Source organism: Trichoderma aggressivum (assembly GCF_033847375.1).
Source record: "Trichoderma aggressivum f. europaeum strain CBS 100526 chromosome Unknown scaffold_032, whole genome shotgun sequence".
In the NCBI taxonomy this organism is placed as follows: domain Eukaryota; kingdom Fungi; phylum Ascomycota; class Sordariomycetes; order Hypocreales; family Hypocreaceae; genus Trichoderma; species Trichoderma aggressivum.
In genome coordinates, this window is record NW_026946398.1 from 16,112 (window position 1) to 32,318 (window position 16,207).

At 53.7% G+C, this 16,207-nt stretch overlaps 7 protein-coding genes across 7 annotated transcripts; 4 read left to right on the forward strand and 3 right to left on the reverse strand.

The window, feature by feature from the left end:
• Positions 1–4,645: 4,645 nt before the first annotated feature.
• Positions 4,646–5,398, forward strand: Triagg1_7297 (uncharacterized protein; the record flags this gene model as incomplete). Its single annotated transcript, XM_062902016.1, has 1 exon — positions 4,646–5,398. The coding sequence occupies one exon, from the start codon at positions 4,646–4,648 to the stop codon at positions 5,396–5,398; it is 753 nt and encodes a 250-aa protein (XP_062753615.1).
• Positions 5,399–6,059: 661 nt separating this feature from the next.
• On the forward strand, positions 6,060–7,775 carry Triagg1_7298 (uncharacterized protein; the record flags this gene model as incomplete). The annotated part of the gene is made up of 1 exon (XM_062902019.1): positions 6,060–7,775. The coding sequence occupies one exon, from the start codon at positions 6,060–6,062 to the stop codon at positions 7,773–7,775; it is 1,716 nt and encodes a 571-aa protein (XP_062753616.1).
• Positions 7,776–7,937: 162 nt separating this feature from the next.
• On the reverse strand, positions 7,938–9,422 carry Triagg1_7299 (uncharacterized protein; the record flags this gene model as incomplete). The annotated part of the gene is made up of 1 exon (XM_062902020.1): positions 7,938–9,422. The coding sequence occupies one exon, from the start codon at positions 9,420–9,422 to the stop codon at positions 7,938–7,940; it is 1,485 nt and encodes a 494-aa protein (XP_062753617.1).
• Positions 9,423–10,810: 1,388 nt separating this feature from the next.
• Triagg1_7300 (uncharacterized protein) lies at positions 10,811–11,254 on the forward strand (the record flags this gene model as incomplete). The annotated part of the gene is made up of 3 exons (XM_062902021.1): positions 10,811–10,858; positions 10,937–11,005; positions 11,093–11,254. 3 exons carry the CDS (start codon positions 10,811–10,813, stop codon positions 11,252–11,254), a joined length of 279 nt encoding a protein of 92 aa, XP_062753618.1.
• Positions 11,255–11,500: 246 nt separating this feature from the next.
• On the reverse strand, positions 11,501–13,502 carry Triagg1_7301 (uncharacterized protein; the record flags this gene model as incomplete). Its single annotated transcript, XM_062902022.1, has 2 exons — positions 11,501–11,625; positions 11,693–13,502. 2 exons carry the CDS (start codon positions 13,500–13,502, stop codon positions 11,501–11,503), a joined length of 1,935 nt encoding a protein of 644 aa, XP_062753619.1.
• Positions 13,503–14,196: 694 nt separating this feature from the next.
• Positions 14,197–14,913, forward strand: Triagg1_7302 (uncharacterized protein; the record flags this gene model as incomplete). Its single annotated transcript, XM_062902023.1, has 1 exon — positions 14,197–14,913. One exon carries the CDS (start codon positions 14,197–14,199, stop codon positions 14,911–14,913), a length of 717 nt encoding a protein of 238 aa, XP_062753620.1.
• Positions 14,914–15,193: 280 nt separating this feature from the next.
• Triagg1_7303 (uncharacterized protein) lies at positions 15,194–15,867 on the reverse strand (the record flags this gene model as incomplete). The annotated part of the gene is made up of 2 exons (XM_062902024.1): positions 15,194–15,346; positions 15,412–15,867. 2 exons carry the CDS (start codon positions 15,865–15,867, stop codon positions 15,194–15,196), a joined length of 609 nt encoding a protein of 202 aa, XP_062753621.1.
• Positions 15,868–16,207: the final 340 nt, after the last annotated feature.

The following is a 16,207-nucleotide window of genomic DNA, read 5'->3' on the forward strand; positions in this document are numbered from 1 at the left end:
TAGACAATGCGGCAGCGTCCTTATATGTACGCCTTCTTCATAGTCGAGAAACCATACGTATTGTAGAAATTCGAAAGCGACATGTCATCCAGAGCACCGAGTACGAGTAGTAGTTGATCTTGAGACGATATAACAGGCCCCCTTTCTCCCATCCCCGCGAAATACGAAGGAGTGGCGAGACCCGCAAATAAAGGCAGATGCCAGATTCTGCACAGTTGAAGAGGGGCTCAACAAAAAAAAAATATTACTGCCGAGATGACGCCCCTCTCGGTCAATTGCCATGGCAGTTGAACAGGGAAGAAGACAAAATGATTGCTGCTCCATGCCTAACCGTCGAAGGTTCGAATTGGCGCCAAAGATGATCCTGAATTAGACAAAGGGCGTCTAGAAGGCTTCCTAGAAAGCATTAAGCAAGCGCTTAGAGGCGCCAATTAATAGGCTCAGCAGCCGCCGCCCTCTGGAGCCATCCATGGCAATCTGGGGAAAGCAATTGGCTAGCAGCGGGCGGGCCGCGCGGATCCGCGACAGCAAAAGCTCTGCCAACAACTTTCGACGGCTCGACGGCGATATCTCGTCGTGATGGCACGAGTACGACGGCAGTGGTCGCAGTTGGTGCCGCCGAACGGAAACTCGCCGGGCTGCAGGGCTTTCCAGAGGCCTCTTGCGGAACGATATCGACGGGGCCGAGTCTCCGATTGATTGTACATGGTGCTAATTCCCTTCTAGGCAGGATACGCGACATGCGTAAAGGAGCCCTGGAGTCCTGGCAGCGCACAAGGCCGCCAGCAGCACGCCATTCCCATCTGCTGGGCAAGGAGAAGGCAAGATTGCAATGACGATTGTTCCCAGCCGGCTGGCTCCTTTCCGACGATGGAGATTCGTCTAGAAGGTCGACCGAAGCTTCTGGATAGGAGGAAATGAGGCATTGAGGGAAGCGAATCTGATGGTCGAAATTGCCAGCAGATGGCAAATGAAAGAGGGCAGCCGGAATCTGGCGCTGCACTCGTACCTTGCATGAATGGGCCACAGCGAGGACCCTGCTTGTGCGCCCGTGCCCTAATGTGCTCTGATTGCATTTTTTTCCTTTCCCTTGAACCATGTCACGGCCCATGCCTGAGGCAAGGTTGGAGCATGGACAGGGTATATGAGAGAGAGGGGTCTTAAGGCAAGTCATTCAAGTTGGCAGACGCAAGTACCTCGACGCCGTTTCCAGAGAGCAAAGGTACTTGCGAGGTTGATTGGCCTGTCCTCCCAGCGTTTCATTGAGCTGTTACGGGGGGAGAGCACGCGGTTGGCAGCTTGGCAGATGGTCTAGAGCCGGATGTGCTTCCATCTGGGCTGCCTTTGCGTCCGAGCGAGTGAAAGAGAATAAATGAATGACTCGGCAGCCTACAGGCAAACGGGCAGCTCATCTGCCTCTGCCTCCCTGCTGTACGAGAACTCCGCACCTTGCCTTGGTTCATTAATTCGTGTGGAACTTGCTCGTGGAAAATGCCGTAATAGCACATAGCAATAGAGGAGCAAATAGAGGCAAACACGAGTAAGGTTAGTAGAGTTAAGAGGAGGTAGTGCTAAGGATCTCATCAGCCGTACCCCATGCGGAGAACCCCGAGAATATTAGTAGAACAAAAGGTACAGAAGGTACAAGCACATGCAATTCCAGAGCATGCAATTGAATGGTCAGTACCTTAGTACTATACCTTAGTAGAGGTAGTAGTACGCAGCTGCCTGGATAAAGAGGGGAAGAGAGACAGAGACAGACAAACAAAGCATGAGCGTGTGAGTGTGAGTGTGCGTGTGTTGGTGAGAGCGAGGAAAGCGCCGTCGTGGCTCAGACCATATGGCTGCTGCTTGTCTCAGTTTCACCGCTTTCTGCTGTGCTTGTACCGGTACCAGTGCCAGCGTCAGTACGCGGGGGCATGGCGAGCGATTGGCAGGTGCGTCTTGGAGGCCAAGTCACGAGAAGCTTGTCCTCTTGCCTCGCTTGGCTTTGGCCTTGGCTGTGACCTTGGCTCTGGCTTGTGGCAAGTGTGTGTGGCTGTAGCACCTGCTGTGTGAGTGTGAATGTGGTGTGAGTAGCAGTACTACCTACCCAGTAACAGAGTAGTAGCACGGATGGAACTTCCAAGGCAAGAGCTACTGCTGCCGTGACCGTGACTTGCTGTGGCTTCGGCGTCTTGTCATGACATGTGAATGTTAAACTCTGTTTTCTCCCGATTTAGCATCCGACGTTTGTCTCTCCCTGCTTACCGTGAATGGTGATGCTCTCGAGTCTAGCCTCTGCAGCTGAGGGCGCTGCTACCACATGATGCTTGCACGGCTGAGAAGCACATACCAGCAGCTGTACGGAGTACCCCAAGCGCAGTGTCTGCTCGTACGAGTACGCACTGACGCCTGCTGAACAGCGACATTCACTCAATACCAACCTCCAACACCAACGCCGACACCAGCACCAGCACCAGCACCAGCACCAGCACCAAGAACAACACCAAAGCAGCGACTTTGCCCCTCATTGTCTGTCAGTTCTGTCTTTTGTGCCCCCCCGGAGAAATGGTGGCGGATTTGCTCCCTGGACTCTTGTTTCCGGATTCCCTCGTGGCCACCATCGGCTGTAGAAGCCGCTACGCCTCGACTAGAAGCAACTGATGATCATGGTGTCCCATTTTGCAAAAAAGCCAAGTCCCGTCCCGCAACTTTCTTTTACCCGCGTGGCCAATGGCGCTTCTGGAGAGGCATCCACGGTAGCGACATCGGAAGCCATCGTCCAACCACCATTATCTAGCCGGCCACACTGCCTATCGACTCGCCCTGCTTCTGGGGGCGATGCGCATGACCCCGACCCCTCTGCTGCAAAATGCTGCAAACACTGCAACGGACAAAGTTGCAACTCTGTGCTGGGGCCCATCACTGCGTCTGCTTGTTGCATGTGTTTGTAGCGCCGCCTCCACTTGGCCTGCAGCAAGCAAGGTACTAGACCAAGGTAGTACGCCCAAGAGCAAAGTTACGCGAAACCTGCCACAGGAGGACTTGACTCTGCTGCTTGGTGTGATTTGATTTGCTGGTGCGTGGCGGCATGTGGTCCCTTGCGCGCTCGGTTTTTAATAGATCAAATGGCATGTACTTGTACGGGCTAAGCTTTGATGCAAGCGACAATCATGATGACCTCGCAACGCTGATCTGCGCACATGACAGGTACCAGTACTGTACGGCAGAGACACATGCATGGCCGGACCTTGTTCACGGACACTCCCTCGGCTGTGATTCTTTGATTCGACAATTTGCTGTCCTTTGACAGTTGCGTGAGTATATCATTCATCTGTGGCCCCCCCGGGCCTCGCCTTCGCCTCTCTCTTTGTTTGGCGAACCAAGATTTCGTTGCAAAAGGGCCCTTGTTCAACGCAATAGCGCCCTGGTAGCCCCTCGCGTGCTGCGCGGACTCTCGCCGTTCAATCCACTTCTCTGGTCGTTTAAGCGTTCAAGACTGAAAAGAAAAGAAGCGAGAGGGGCCTGGTGAACAGCTCTCCACTTGGTACCCAAGACTACTTGACAGACTGGACCTCAGCTCCCGCCGCTTGGCGATGGGCCTTTCCCAACCGCCAAAGCTTCCTGGACTCTGGATTCTGGGTCCAATCGATTAGCCACGCGACGGCGTCACTGCAACTTGGCTACAGGTATCCATTACGAGACTGGTTACCAAACTCAACTGACGTCTCGACGCCCTCTTGACGACGCCCTTCACCTTGACTCATCAACAGAACTTTTGCTCCCTCCTCTAAGCGACTGCTAGCCTCAGCCGATCTATCTATTGTCCATCGTTGCTGTTTACGTCAGAAAGAAACAAGAACCAAAAAAAAGAGGCGAGAATAAAATACATGCCGTGCAGCCCACAAGTAGTAAATGGGAAGAGATAGTCGCCCTCCATATCAGGTTATCAAAATTTCTGAATCTCGTCATCGCCAACCAATCCTTGCTGCCGTGGTTTTTTGCATTCGCTCACCGCCGACTGGTGATTCGACTGCCATTCCAACAAACTCCACAAACAACCTGGACAAGCACCCCGGCCCTGCATACTGGGGCAGGGATCGGCTCACCAGCAGCGGATCCCTACTGAGTGGCCCCTTGGCTCTCATTTTTTTCTTCTCTTTGTCCCCGCCTGCCGTGGGCCCTGAATCGGACACCACAGACCGGACCAATCGAAGCGTTTGCCGTTGCCAGTCGCAATCCCGCTTGTCGCTCTCATCGATTCGAAAAGGACTGGGCGCCGCCGGGGAGACCTCTCGTTGCACACACAGGCGATTGTTTTATAACTCTGCGTTATAATCATCCTGTGTGGCTTTTTACGGGCGGTTACCAAAACCACAGATTATCTTCTATTTCGTCTTGCACTCGTCTCGAGTCGCTCGCAATACCCAGGGGCTTTTCTCCGTACAGGCATACATAAGGGACCTCCAACATATCGTGCTCACGTTCCAGTCTCGTCCTCACACCACCCCGTCTTTGACGTATATATAATAAGCCGAAAGCTGGCTGTAACATCGCCTTAACCAACTACAAACCCCTCCGCCGACTTATATGGTTGACACCCACCACACCCAACCATCACTTATACTGCGCCGGCCGCAAACACCTCGAGAATCCCACCATTATGGCGCACTCAACACGACGCATGTCCGAGATCTCCTACCACAGCTTTCGTGATGCTGAGCTGGTAGACCCGCTATCATCGCCTCCTTCAACCACTCGAGGTCGCCAGCCCACTCGATCTCCCAGGTCCCCCAGGTCCCCGAGAGAGCAGTCTCCAATCATCGCCAAGGTCCAACGAAAGGATTCTGGATACGAGTCGCACACTTCATCGCCACGCACGTCGGCCACATATATTCGACCCAAGCCCTCACGGCGTACTACAGGACTGTCCACGTATGGTACTTCATCAACCCAGTCGTTGCGCTCCCGTATCCGCCCGCCTATTCATCGACCCCAAACATCTGTCTCGTACCAACTTCGAACCGTCGAGGCCGCCAACCAAACGCCTTACTACCCGTTCCAGGCTCCCGACCTCGAAGAAGTCACAGAGACAAGCCAGGAGGCCCAGAATACTGTCCTACCGCCTCAGACTACCCATTACTGGACCAGCGATAGAACTCGTCGACTGGAGTATGCCGCTATTGATGCTGCAAGCAAGGGCGTCAAGGGCTGGTTTCGAAGGAATCTGCTGCCCGACTGCTTTGCAAGCAAAGGCAGACATGTCGCCTTTGATGACGACACTGGCAGTGTCCGTCGGTACAGGCTAGACCTGGAAGACGATCAAGAGGAGAAGTGTGCATCTGGCTGCCCTGCCTCATCCTCGCGCAAGGGTCGGTTTTCTATCCGGATTCATCGCAAAAGCGTTGCTGTTTGAATTTTTTTCTTTTTGGACTTTTTGTGCAAAATACCCCATCTATCGTTTCTTCCTTTGCATTTCGGCGCATCACATTTATTCGGCGTTGTATACCCCGATTGATTTTTTTCCAACTTCTTTCAGGTTCTTTCGTGTTCTCGTATGGGTCTGGACCGGATGAGATACCAAGCATGCGCATATACCAGGAGAGCGTTTTCTTTATCTTTATCTTTTTTATTCATTTTATTTTTCTTTCTCTTCAATTTGCATGGACAAGGGAGTGGGACAGCAGGTTTTAGAGCTGTGATTTGACGGGCGCCTTTTATTACGTCTTGGCTGGCTCATTTTGAGTGGAGGACGCTGGTTGCAGTCGACCAGGCTGAACAATGCAGCATCCAACGATGTGGATGAGATGAATGAACACATATTTTTTCTTTTAGAGCTGATGGATAGAATAAAGAGCATGGCCTTTGGGACTGGAATGCAACGAAAGTAGAGGGGCGACGTTGAGGGCCTCTCTGAGGCCCGTGAGGAAGACAAGCAAAGCCGCCAGGCTCTTTGATCCTCCATTCTGGCTTTAGATAGAAGCAATCAAAGCACATTTCCACAAACAATGAGGTTGAGCCGTGTAAACGGCGATAAATAGCCGCTACTCCTTCTATTCTCTCTTGGACGCTTTTGCATGATTGGAAACCGTGATGCTCGTCTCTTCGATACCACAACAATGGTGCACGCGACTGCCTCAAATGAAATGGAACAACAGGAGACGGCCGTGACGGCGAATTGGACCCTAAGCCGCCCAAATGACTACTCTGACTCCCCAAAATCTCCCCTGGCTCTCCGAACTCGCAAAACTCGAAGCACCGCTCCTTCAGCTCGCCGCTCGGTGCCTTCGGTTTCGGCTCCGAAGGTGCTTCCGGGAGACCCACCCGGCTCCGAGACTTATTTGCGGGGCGTGGGTCTGCGTCCCGGGCGAGCAAACCGGCGGATTTCGCCCAAAAAGAGCATTGTGCCGATTGTGAGGAACAAAAAGGACAATGACGCGAAATGCGTGGATGAGTCGGAGGCGGTGGCGGTGGACGTGTTGGATTACTTGCCGATGGAGGTGGCCAAGATGGTGATTAACATGCAGCAGTACTATGCGGCGGGGGTGGAGGAGCTGATGGGCAAGTTGGGCGGCGTGAGCGAGGAGGTGAGGCTTGCGAGGAAGGAGAATGAGGAGCTGGTGGAGAAGTTGGTGGGGTTGAGCGAGGATGTGGTGCTTGAGAGGGAGGAGAATGAGGAGATGAGGAGGAGGCTGGATATGCATTTCGTGATGCTGAGGCAGGCGAATAAGTTTATGCAGAGTGTGAGGGATGGGTCGTTGGGGGGTGTTGGGGGGGCGGATGTGCCGGTGCTTGTTGAGGAGGAGGAGGAGGAGGAGGAGGAGGAGCCAACGCTTGTTGAAGAGGAGGATGTTGCTATGAGAGGCGTGGTGGATATGGAGGTGCCGCCGGTGCCGAGTGTGGATAGGGAGCCTGTTCGGAGCACGGGGCGGAAAGCGCCGAAGAGGAGGGTGAGTGGGAATCACGGGTTGAGGAGAAGAGGGAAGAGGCAGACGAGGATGAAGAAGAAGAAGGCTTCTATGGCGGAGAAGGGAGTGCGGTTTGAAGACGGGCCTGACGTTCATCAAGCAGAGGAAACGCCGCGAGAGCAGGGGGCTTCCCAAGAGAGAGATGAGGACGAGGACGATGACCATCTCAAGATATTGGCTGGCGCACCTCGACTTCAGGCAATGTTGCGCAGATCCGCGTGGACAGCAATCAACCATCGCCCCAACGCCACGGATCCAAACGCAGAGTACCGCCCTTGCTCGCCATCCTCCGCATCAGAACGCTCCTCATCACCACCACGATCCCCATCACCCACGCCTCTGCCTCGCCGCCCCCAAACTCCCACCACAACACCATCAACTCCCACCACAACACCAACAAAACCATCACCATCATCATCATCCCCCCGCCCCCGCTACTCAACCCCCCGCCACACCACCCTCCCCCGCTACGCTTCCGGCCCGCCCTCCCGCCCCTTCCGCTTCCACCGCATGGGCCGCACGGTGCTCGACGTCTGGACCGAGTACAAGCACGGCAAGAAGGGCAACCCTGCGATCGAGGCCCTCGAGAGGCAATACGCCACGGGCTGGCGCACGGGGACGCTGCGCGAGATCAAGTACGCGAGCAACTATGTCGGCGTGCGGCAAAAGGTCGTGAGCAAAGTGGAGGAGATTTGCGCGAGGGATGGGATCGCGCCGGAGGAGGCGTGTAGGAGGCTGGATGAGAGGGTGGATGGGAGGATGCAGATGTTGATTTCGGCGGTGAGGAAGGGGGAGGATCCGTTTGAGGTGATTCCGAAGAGGTGAAAGCGTGGAGTGGACGGATAGGTGGATGGAGAGGCAAGAATGGTGTTTTGGAGTCATTGATGGGGGAGTGAATTATTGTCCTGACTTGATTCAAACTATCTTCCTTATTATACTGACATTTGCCAATTTGGTATCCTTATATAGTCCATCACACATGACACATTACAGAGCCCTCGGCTTCACCTTGACTTCAAAGTCAATGGGCCGAATATTAAACCATCCGTCCATCTCCAGCTTATACTCTGGATCCGCCAGCTCAAAGTCAAACTCCTTAATCATCTTGGCCAAAAGAACCAAGCTCCACTGCAAGGCATAGTATCTGCCAATGCACACCCTCTTGCCATTGCCAAACCACTTCTTGGCTCCGGCGGGCAGGTTGTCAAAGGCCTCGCCGCCCATGCGCTCGGGCTTAAACGCCAGCGGATCCTCAAACACGGCTGGATCTCGGTTCACGCCGTGGAGGACGATGATCATGGCTTGGTTGTGTGCGACCTCGTACTTGCCTCCGCCGAGAAGCACGGGGCTCTTGTCGCCCTCAGTTGGCCGTGGCTCAATGTTGAAGCCTGGTGCAGCCGAGGACAGGCGGAGTGACTCGCGCATGATGCCTTGAACGTACACTAGCTGCTCAAGATGCTCAAGCTCAAACTCTCCGTTGCCAATGACTCTGTCTAGCTCTTCACGAGCCTTGACAATGGCCTCTGGGTTCTTCTGAAGAATGTAGATTGCGTATGCGAGCAAGCAGGGCGCCGTGCTGCTACCAATGGGCATCGAGACAATCTCGTCAATGACTTGCGAGTCAGTCAAGGTCTTGCCCGTTTCGGGATCTGGCGTGTTCATCATGGCGGCCAGCACATCTTGCCGGTCTGTCGGATTCTCCCGGCGATACTTGACCATGTCTGCGGCATAGTCACGCATTGCTTTGATTGACGACTTGAACTTGCGGCCATACAGCAGCCAGTTGAACAGGCCCGGCCGCGTAGGGCGCTTCATGGCTTCGGATGTAGAGTCTTCCATCGCCTGGAGCATCGGGTGTGGAGGACCCGTGAGTCCATTGAGCCGCTTGCCAAAGAGGGTGTAGGTGCTGGACTCGAGATTCAGTCTGTTGAGCTGCTCTAGGGGAGAGATCTTGTTCTGCTCTCCAAGACCTCTCCAATTATTCAAGAGCTCCGTAGCCAGATCTCGCATCTCTCCAAAACGAGCCCCCACGGCGTCGGGACTCAGCGTAGGGAAGATGATTCGGTGAGCGATGCCCCAGCTAGCCTCATCGTCATATGCCACGAAGAGCGCATCGTGAACTGCCGCTCGGATCTCGACAATTGGCCCGCCGACGTACTTGCGGAAACGCTTCTCGTCGCAAAGCTCCTCGGCCAGAGCCACACTAGCGACAAAGACGATGGTCTGGCCAAGGATTTTGATCTGGAAGATTTCGCCGTACTTTTCGGAGAGCTTCCTCAACGAGTCCCACGTGTTGCTGGGCTTGACGTCAAAGATGTTGCCGAGCAATGGCACGCCGGGTGGCTTGGGAATCGGGGTCGTCATATTGATCTTGTTGTAGAATTCAAGCAACAACAGACTGGTAGAGGACCACAACGGAGGATGGAGGGAGAGGAGGAGGAGGAAGGAAGAAAAGCCCGGGGGAGATGCCATCTATAGACTAATACTAGTAGGCGTAATACATGCAGTAATTAGATGAAGTCGTATTGGCCGGCCGCAAGCCCGTGGATCTGTGGTGAGACATTCACCACCGCAATCACAAATACGGCCTGCGTGCTTGGTTCACGGTGCCAGCTCACCCATGCAGCAGCCACTAGCTCTGTCTGCAGGTTTCGACCAAGAGCAAGCAAGCATCAAAAGCCCGGGCATGTCTTTGCTCTCTGCTTCACGGTCACTCTTGGCCCGCGTACGGAGTACAAAGTGGTCGGAAAACATCTGGTCCACGCCGGTCCACGAATTGCAAGCCGCAGAGTGAGACATTCCCCGCCGGCGCCTGTCGTCATTTGCTCCCGTATCGGGAATCAAGCTGTCTCACAAGGGGTCGCATCAATGGAGTCCAGTCCAGGCCGGAAGCTCCCTCTGACCTTTGACCTCTGACCCTCGACCGGCACATCGCAAGGCCTGCATTAGCGCCCGGGGCTCTGAATGGACGGCACCGGCGATTAGGACGGCTGGGAGAGAAGCAGATGCAGCTTTGAGAGCTGATTGCCCGTCTCCTAGTGGCCACCGCAGCGCGCGCATCTCTGCTCGGATGGGGATGGGCCTGCTGTGTTGCGACGCTGGCCGCTGGCCGTCACTGGACGCCACGCCGGCCAGAGCAAAGCTGAATACCAGGGTCGTCTGGCAAATCTGGATAGCCTACGGATAGCATCCTAGGGATCCTGGCAAGCCGAAGGGTTGGATGGGCGATCTGGATGGAGGGCGCTCTATCCCTGCGCCAGAGAAGATGCAACTAACTGCATGCCCTATTTTCGATTAGTGAGTAGGAAATGCTCGTGTGTGCAGTACAGCACAGTAGTATTTGCAAAGTCAAATACTGTCTGCACGAGCAACAAACAAACAAAAAAAGAAGACAAAATAGCCATGAAGCAGAGCAGAATGGAAGACACGATGCTGTTTGCTTGCTTGCTCATGACAAGTGCAAGTGCGGACCGCTGTAACTCGTACTCGTACTGCCAAAGAAGAGCAGAGGCCATCAAAAGACGCTGCAGGCTGCTTGCTTAGTCACCCGCCTCCAGAATTTACAATTTACAGGGCGAATCCGCCTTGACGCGCCTCCCCTAAAGCCAAAAGCCAGGCCTAAAAAGCTCCAAGGTCCAATCCAAACTCGGCCGAGGCGCCACGCTGTTAGTTCGTTTCGGTCGCGGAATTTCAACCTGGGACACTTCCATTCTTTGTTCCATCTCTGCAAAGGGGGGACCAGCATTTCAACACACGTCGCAAAAACCCTTTACGCTCATTTTTTCTTTTGATTTTCGTCAGTCAGTTCGGGAATCTCCCAGTTTCGCCTGCCCAAACAAAAACCGTCCACGCCGTCCATCATGACCCGCGCGCAGCAGACCATCTCCATTGGCCTCTTGGTCTCCTCTGTACGAAATCCCCCCCTGGCATCGTGGTGCAGATGCCAACGAAGCTGTTCTTTTATGCTAATTGTCGCTCGAAAATAGCTCTACTTTGCTCTCTTCCTAGAGCTCATTCCTCTCCCTCCTCTCGTCCAGCAAGAAATCGTCCCAGTGGTGCGTCGCTACTCCAAAAAACCAACCAACTCCCCAGTTCGTCTCCTCTTGAACCACGCAAACTAACATCTGCAAAACATCACACAGCTCCCCTTCTGGGCCCTCATTTCCTTCGGCGCGTTCCTCCTCTTTCGTCTCGGCTGGGGCGTCTTCACCTTCAACGATGTCCCCGCGGCGCACAAGGAGCTGATGGAGGAGATTGAGCTGGCCAAGGTCGACCTGAGGAAGCTGGGCGTTGACGTGGACTAAATCGTGTCGTGGTATACGTGGCGCAATTGGACGAGGGATAAACAAAATGTAAAAATAATCGTGTGCAATATCACCCTGGGGATTCAAAACAATCGTGTTTTTTTAATGTTCACGCTTCAGGCGTACTACTCTTGTCATTGATGAGGTGGAATCACGTCAAGTGCTCATCTATCTTGAAGGAGGATTGAAACATGTCTTTACTCGACGCCCCTTGGTATCACGTCACTCAACAGCTCCGACACTTGGCTATTCTCCTACAACTAATGCCACAATGGTTTTAACCGCAAGGGATGGGTCCTGCCCCCCCTCTACCAGATCCTCAAACAGCTTGGGAAGCTTTCCCAGCACACCACGTTGATCAGCTTTGCGCCCTGCGTAATAGATCTGTTAGCATGTAGTTTCAAATGCAGAGAGGATACAAGACAATGGAGCTCTTACATTTGCCAGGGACCCCAATCATGGCAGTCACCTTGTTTTGCGCCTCTCCAATCCAGTCAAATTCAATCTTCCACTCCAACCGAACTGACGATGTAGGGTCCGACCGCTTCGTCGACGGTATGTTAAACTCAAACGCTTGCTGGCCCATGAAGTGGACCAACTCGGCCTTCTTAAAGGGTGGCGCGGATGTTGATTGCTCCCCCCCATCGTCTTCCATCTCCTCAGCTGTTCTTCGCAACGGCTTTTTCCTCCGCGCCTCGGCGACGGCTTCCAAAAACTCTCCCTTGGAAGCCAGCTCTCGATCCAGTTTGGACCATAGTTGTGCTCTTTGCACTGCAGCCTGGTACCATTCCCCCATCGCCCATGACAGTATTCCTATGTTGCGCTGCATGCTTCTGTTGCAGTCGCCCTCGCATATCTTGGCAGCAAATGGCCCCAGCTCAGCTCTCGCCGCGGGCTCGAGAGAGTGCACCTTGAGTTCCAAAATGCTCGAGTTGGCGGCATTCACCACCATCTCGACCTTGGACGTAAAGAGCCCTGGTGTGTCTTTTGACCGGAAAGTCATGACACGCCGCTGCCGCAAGGGCTGGTCCCCGTCCGCATGCAAGACAGCCATGGTTGACGTGACCTCAAACGGGCTGAATAGCTGTAGATATGGCAGCTCTTCTTCTGCCGTCATCCGTACGGGATGGTGAGATTTGATGTCTGTAGTGCTGACCTGGTCGTCTGTTGTAGCAACAACCGAGGTTGTCCTCCCAAAAGGCAACAGCGCCGTAGGATTTAATGCTGCTCTCAAGAGCTGCTGTGATGGTGGCGGCGGAGGTTTTGCCTCCGAGTCGATGAGATGGCGCCGCACCACGTCAAACACCTCTTCCTCGTCTGCAAAACTCAGAATACGACCGGAAGACTGCATCAGCCGTATTCTGTCGTTCTCTTTGCTTACTATCTGCAGATCCTGTTTCAACTTTGCAATCTCTTCGTCAAGAGCTTCTATTTCCTTCTTCTTGTCTCTATTCGGATCAAACACGCCAACTTGACGGGCGGGATGGGCTTTTTCGTGCAACTGATCCTCTTGTGGATTGCTATCGCTGTCCCTTGGAGGTAATTGAAAGCTGTGAATCGGCAATACGGCCTTGCTGCCGGGTTTCGCGGGGGGATGGCTTGAGGAGGGCTTCAAAGGTGAGCTCTTCTTCGGCCTTGGTTTGTCTCTCCATCGCGACGGACTACTATGTATGCCCTTTGGAGGTTTGAAAGAGGCGGCATCGGGGGCAGATGGCGGCAACTCGGGTTCTGGGTGTAAAATGGGCCTGCCGCTATTTGGCGATCTTCGCTGTCTCCTCCCTAAGAATGAATCCGCCTCGTCGTCTCCTTCGGGCGCCGGCGGCGGTAACGGTCTTGGCCTCGGCTTGAAAGGCGATCTGGTAGGTATTCCAGTCGGGCTGCTGTCGGCTTGTTCTGATGAGGGTAATGGGCCAGGGCCCTGCGTAGCTTGGCCCTCCTCCTGCGCTGGATCCCTAGCTTCCGTAGTCGTCGCGTTGGCGGATTTGTCGACAGCTTCTCGTGCGCCTTGGTCGCTCACAGACGGCTCCTTTGATAGCTCTGTTGGCGGCGCAGATTGTGTATTATCTAACGTTTGTGGCTGCGGACGTACTACGCCTGCGTGTGACTGTGCAGCGTTTGCAAGGCGATTGGCGCGGGCTCTTAGAGGTTCCGGGGATGTTGGAGTCGCGTCGCTGCTGCTGCTGCTGCCAATGTTGACAGACGAATTACGAGGTGAGACCCGGCGTCTCTTTGACGCAGGCCCATCCATTGCTGAAGAAACAGGGGGCGGTGAGTCGTAAAACCATGTAGCAGAAATAGGCGTATTGTTGGACTAGAGAAAAAATGAATGAGAGCAAAGAAGGAAAAAAGAAAAAAAAAAAAAAAAAAAGCAGGATGCGAGATGCCTGGATGAACAGCTTGGCGATGTGGGATTGGTGTTTTTGGCCGAACGGAGCGCGTCACAGAGAGCTGCAGCTAAACAAGGCGGGCTGGGACCAAAGCGGTAGGCGGTAGCGCTTGGTTTCGGTACAAAGTACTCGTACAGCTCTACGCATTCGACGATAAATTAGGTCATGCGAGTTGCTAAATTTTACTTGCTGTTACTTGTTACTACCTACATCAATAATAAATTAATGACAGGATTATTACAGAAAAGAGCTTAATCAAAAACTTCTCATCTCTCTACCAAAGGATGCAGGCTCAAGACTGAAAATGAAAGCTCCCGTTTAGCACACAAGCCATCACGTGTGGCTCTCCAGAACAAAAAATGCCGGTTTGCCCGATGACGTCCGAATTGCCCCCCACAAAAGCTCTGCGAAGCCGAAGTGCGAATTCCGGCTCATCGCCTTGCTCTCCTCCGGTCTCTTGCCGGCTCTTATAAATTCGCCCTTGCGCATCGCATCGCATCGCCTCACCTCTGCCGCAGCGCAATTCTCCAGAGATAACGAAACAAATCACAATCAATGTCATCAAGAAACGTCGTATCGAGGCTCGGGCTTGTGCGACAGAGCGCGGCTTCGTTGCAGGGGAGATGCTGTCGACGATGCTTTGCCAGTGTCACTGGAGCTGCCTCGGAGGAACAGTGGCCGCAAAGAACACCTCTCGGAGCATACTACCAAGCCATTTTCGAAAACCCTACTCTGTATTCGCCTCCGAGATCGCTTAAGAAGGCACCTAGCTCCACCTCCACGGACACGACTCAGAAGCCCCAAGACGCAATCTCCAAGACCTTCCCTACGCTGCCACCCGAAGAAACACAAACACCTGAAGCAAGGGCACGCGTCATCTTTGGCTCTCGTCTCCTCGGCCCTGCGGAAGAAGCCGACCGCCTTGCCAAGAAGAAGGCGAAATCTACATACATTGCCGGCATCCTCATCCCCCCTCGCCCGGAAGAGCCCGACAACTGCTGCATGAGCGGGTGCGTCAACTGCGTGTGGGATCGCTACCGAGAAGACTTGGAAGAATGGTCGGCGACAAAGGCCGAAGCGAAAGCGCGATTAAAGGCTGGGGGCCGTACCATGGATGCCGATGGCGGTCGATCGGATGCGGCCTGGGAGCTCACAAAGGATAGATGGGACGAGGAAGCCTTCCAAAACGTTCCAGTTGGCATTCGCGAGTTCATGAAGCAGGAGAAGCGGCTCAAGGAGCGACACCAGCGAGAGGGAACATTGGGCGGCTGAAGATGAGGTATATTAATACAAAGGGAAGAAAGGGAATAGATTTTCAAGTCGGAGTTTTAGCGGGCGGCATTTTGAATCGGGCAACCAATTGCAAATGGAGTGGCATGGTGGCATCTTGTATAGAATCAAAACATCTTGTATCATTACAATAGACATCAAAGAGAGCAGGCTTAGAACAGAGAAGAGAGGAGCAATATTAATGGCATCGTTATTTGTTATTATTATTTTTTGGCTCTATTTCTCATTTTACATATCCGCAGGCTTAACGACGAAGCGGATTCTATTTCTTCAGGGCGGCAAGGCGGTCGTGCTCATCAATGTCGATGGCCTCCCAGGGATAGTTGATCCACTCATCGCCGCAAGTGACGGCAGCCAGGTATCGGTTGTTGACCATGTCCTCGGGCAGCTGGCCCTTTTTGTCCTTGTTCTTGTTCTAGAAAAGGGGAGTTAGTAAACCATACAACCTCGGTAGTAAGAGAGAGAGAGAGAGAAACACACGTGGAGAACAAAGATGCTAAACTCGGCCTTGGGAGCATCGGGTCCGATCTTCTGGCGCGCAAGCTCGACGTCCTTCTCAAGCTCCTTGACGGCATACTCGAGCGTCGTCCGGGTGTCGTCGACCTCGTCCACAATCAGGACTCGCTTGCCGACGAGGTTCTCCATCTCGCCCAGGGCGGTCAGGTCGAGCCACTGCGTGCGGGTGACCTTTGTGCCAATCTCCTCGACCTGGGAGTCGTTGCCCAGGGACTCGTACAGCGAGAGGCCGATGGCCTGGATGGGGATGTTGGGCGAGCCGGGGCGCTTGAGGAACGAGCGCAGGATTCGCGCGGGCACGTAGCCGCCGCCGCCGATGGCGATGATGAGCTGCGGCTTGAAGTCCTCGAGGATCTTGGTCGCGGCCTGCTGGCACAGCTTGTGGACGTCGTTGTAGGTAACGTAGAGCTTTTCAACCATTTTGACGGTGATTTTTTTCTTCTTTCTTTTTTTTTTCTTTTTTTAAATTTTCTCGTTGACGAGGGGTATCAAAGAAGGAAATTTGCAACGGATATTGAACAGGTTGTATTTTAACGAGGCCGGGTGACCACGGGAGCGAGACGGGATACTCAGAATGCCCAAGAGGAAGAGGAAAAAAAGGAGGAAGAAGAAAAAAGAAAGAGGAAGAGGAGTATATTATAGAGGCAATCGCCAACCCAGCAAATCCGCTTCACACATGCTTATCGGCGGCTCCCGATGGTGAATTTTTTTTTCTCTCTCTTAATTTTTTTTTCTGGGTCAGCAAAATAAGTCCCGTTTC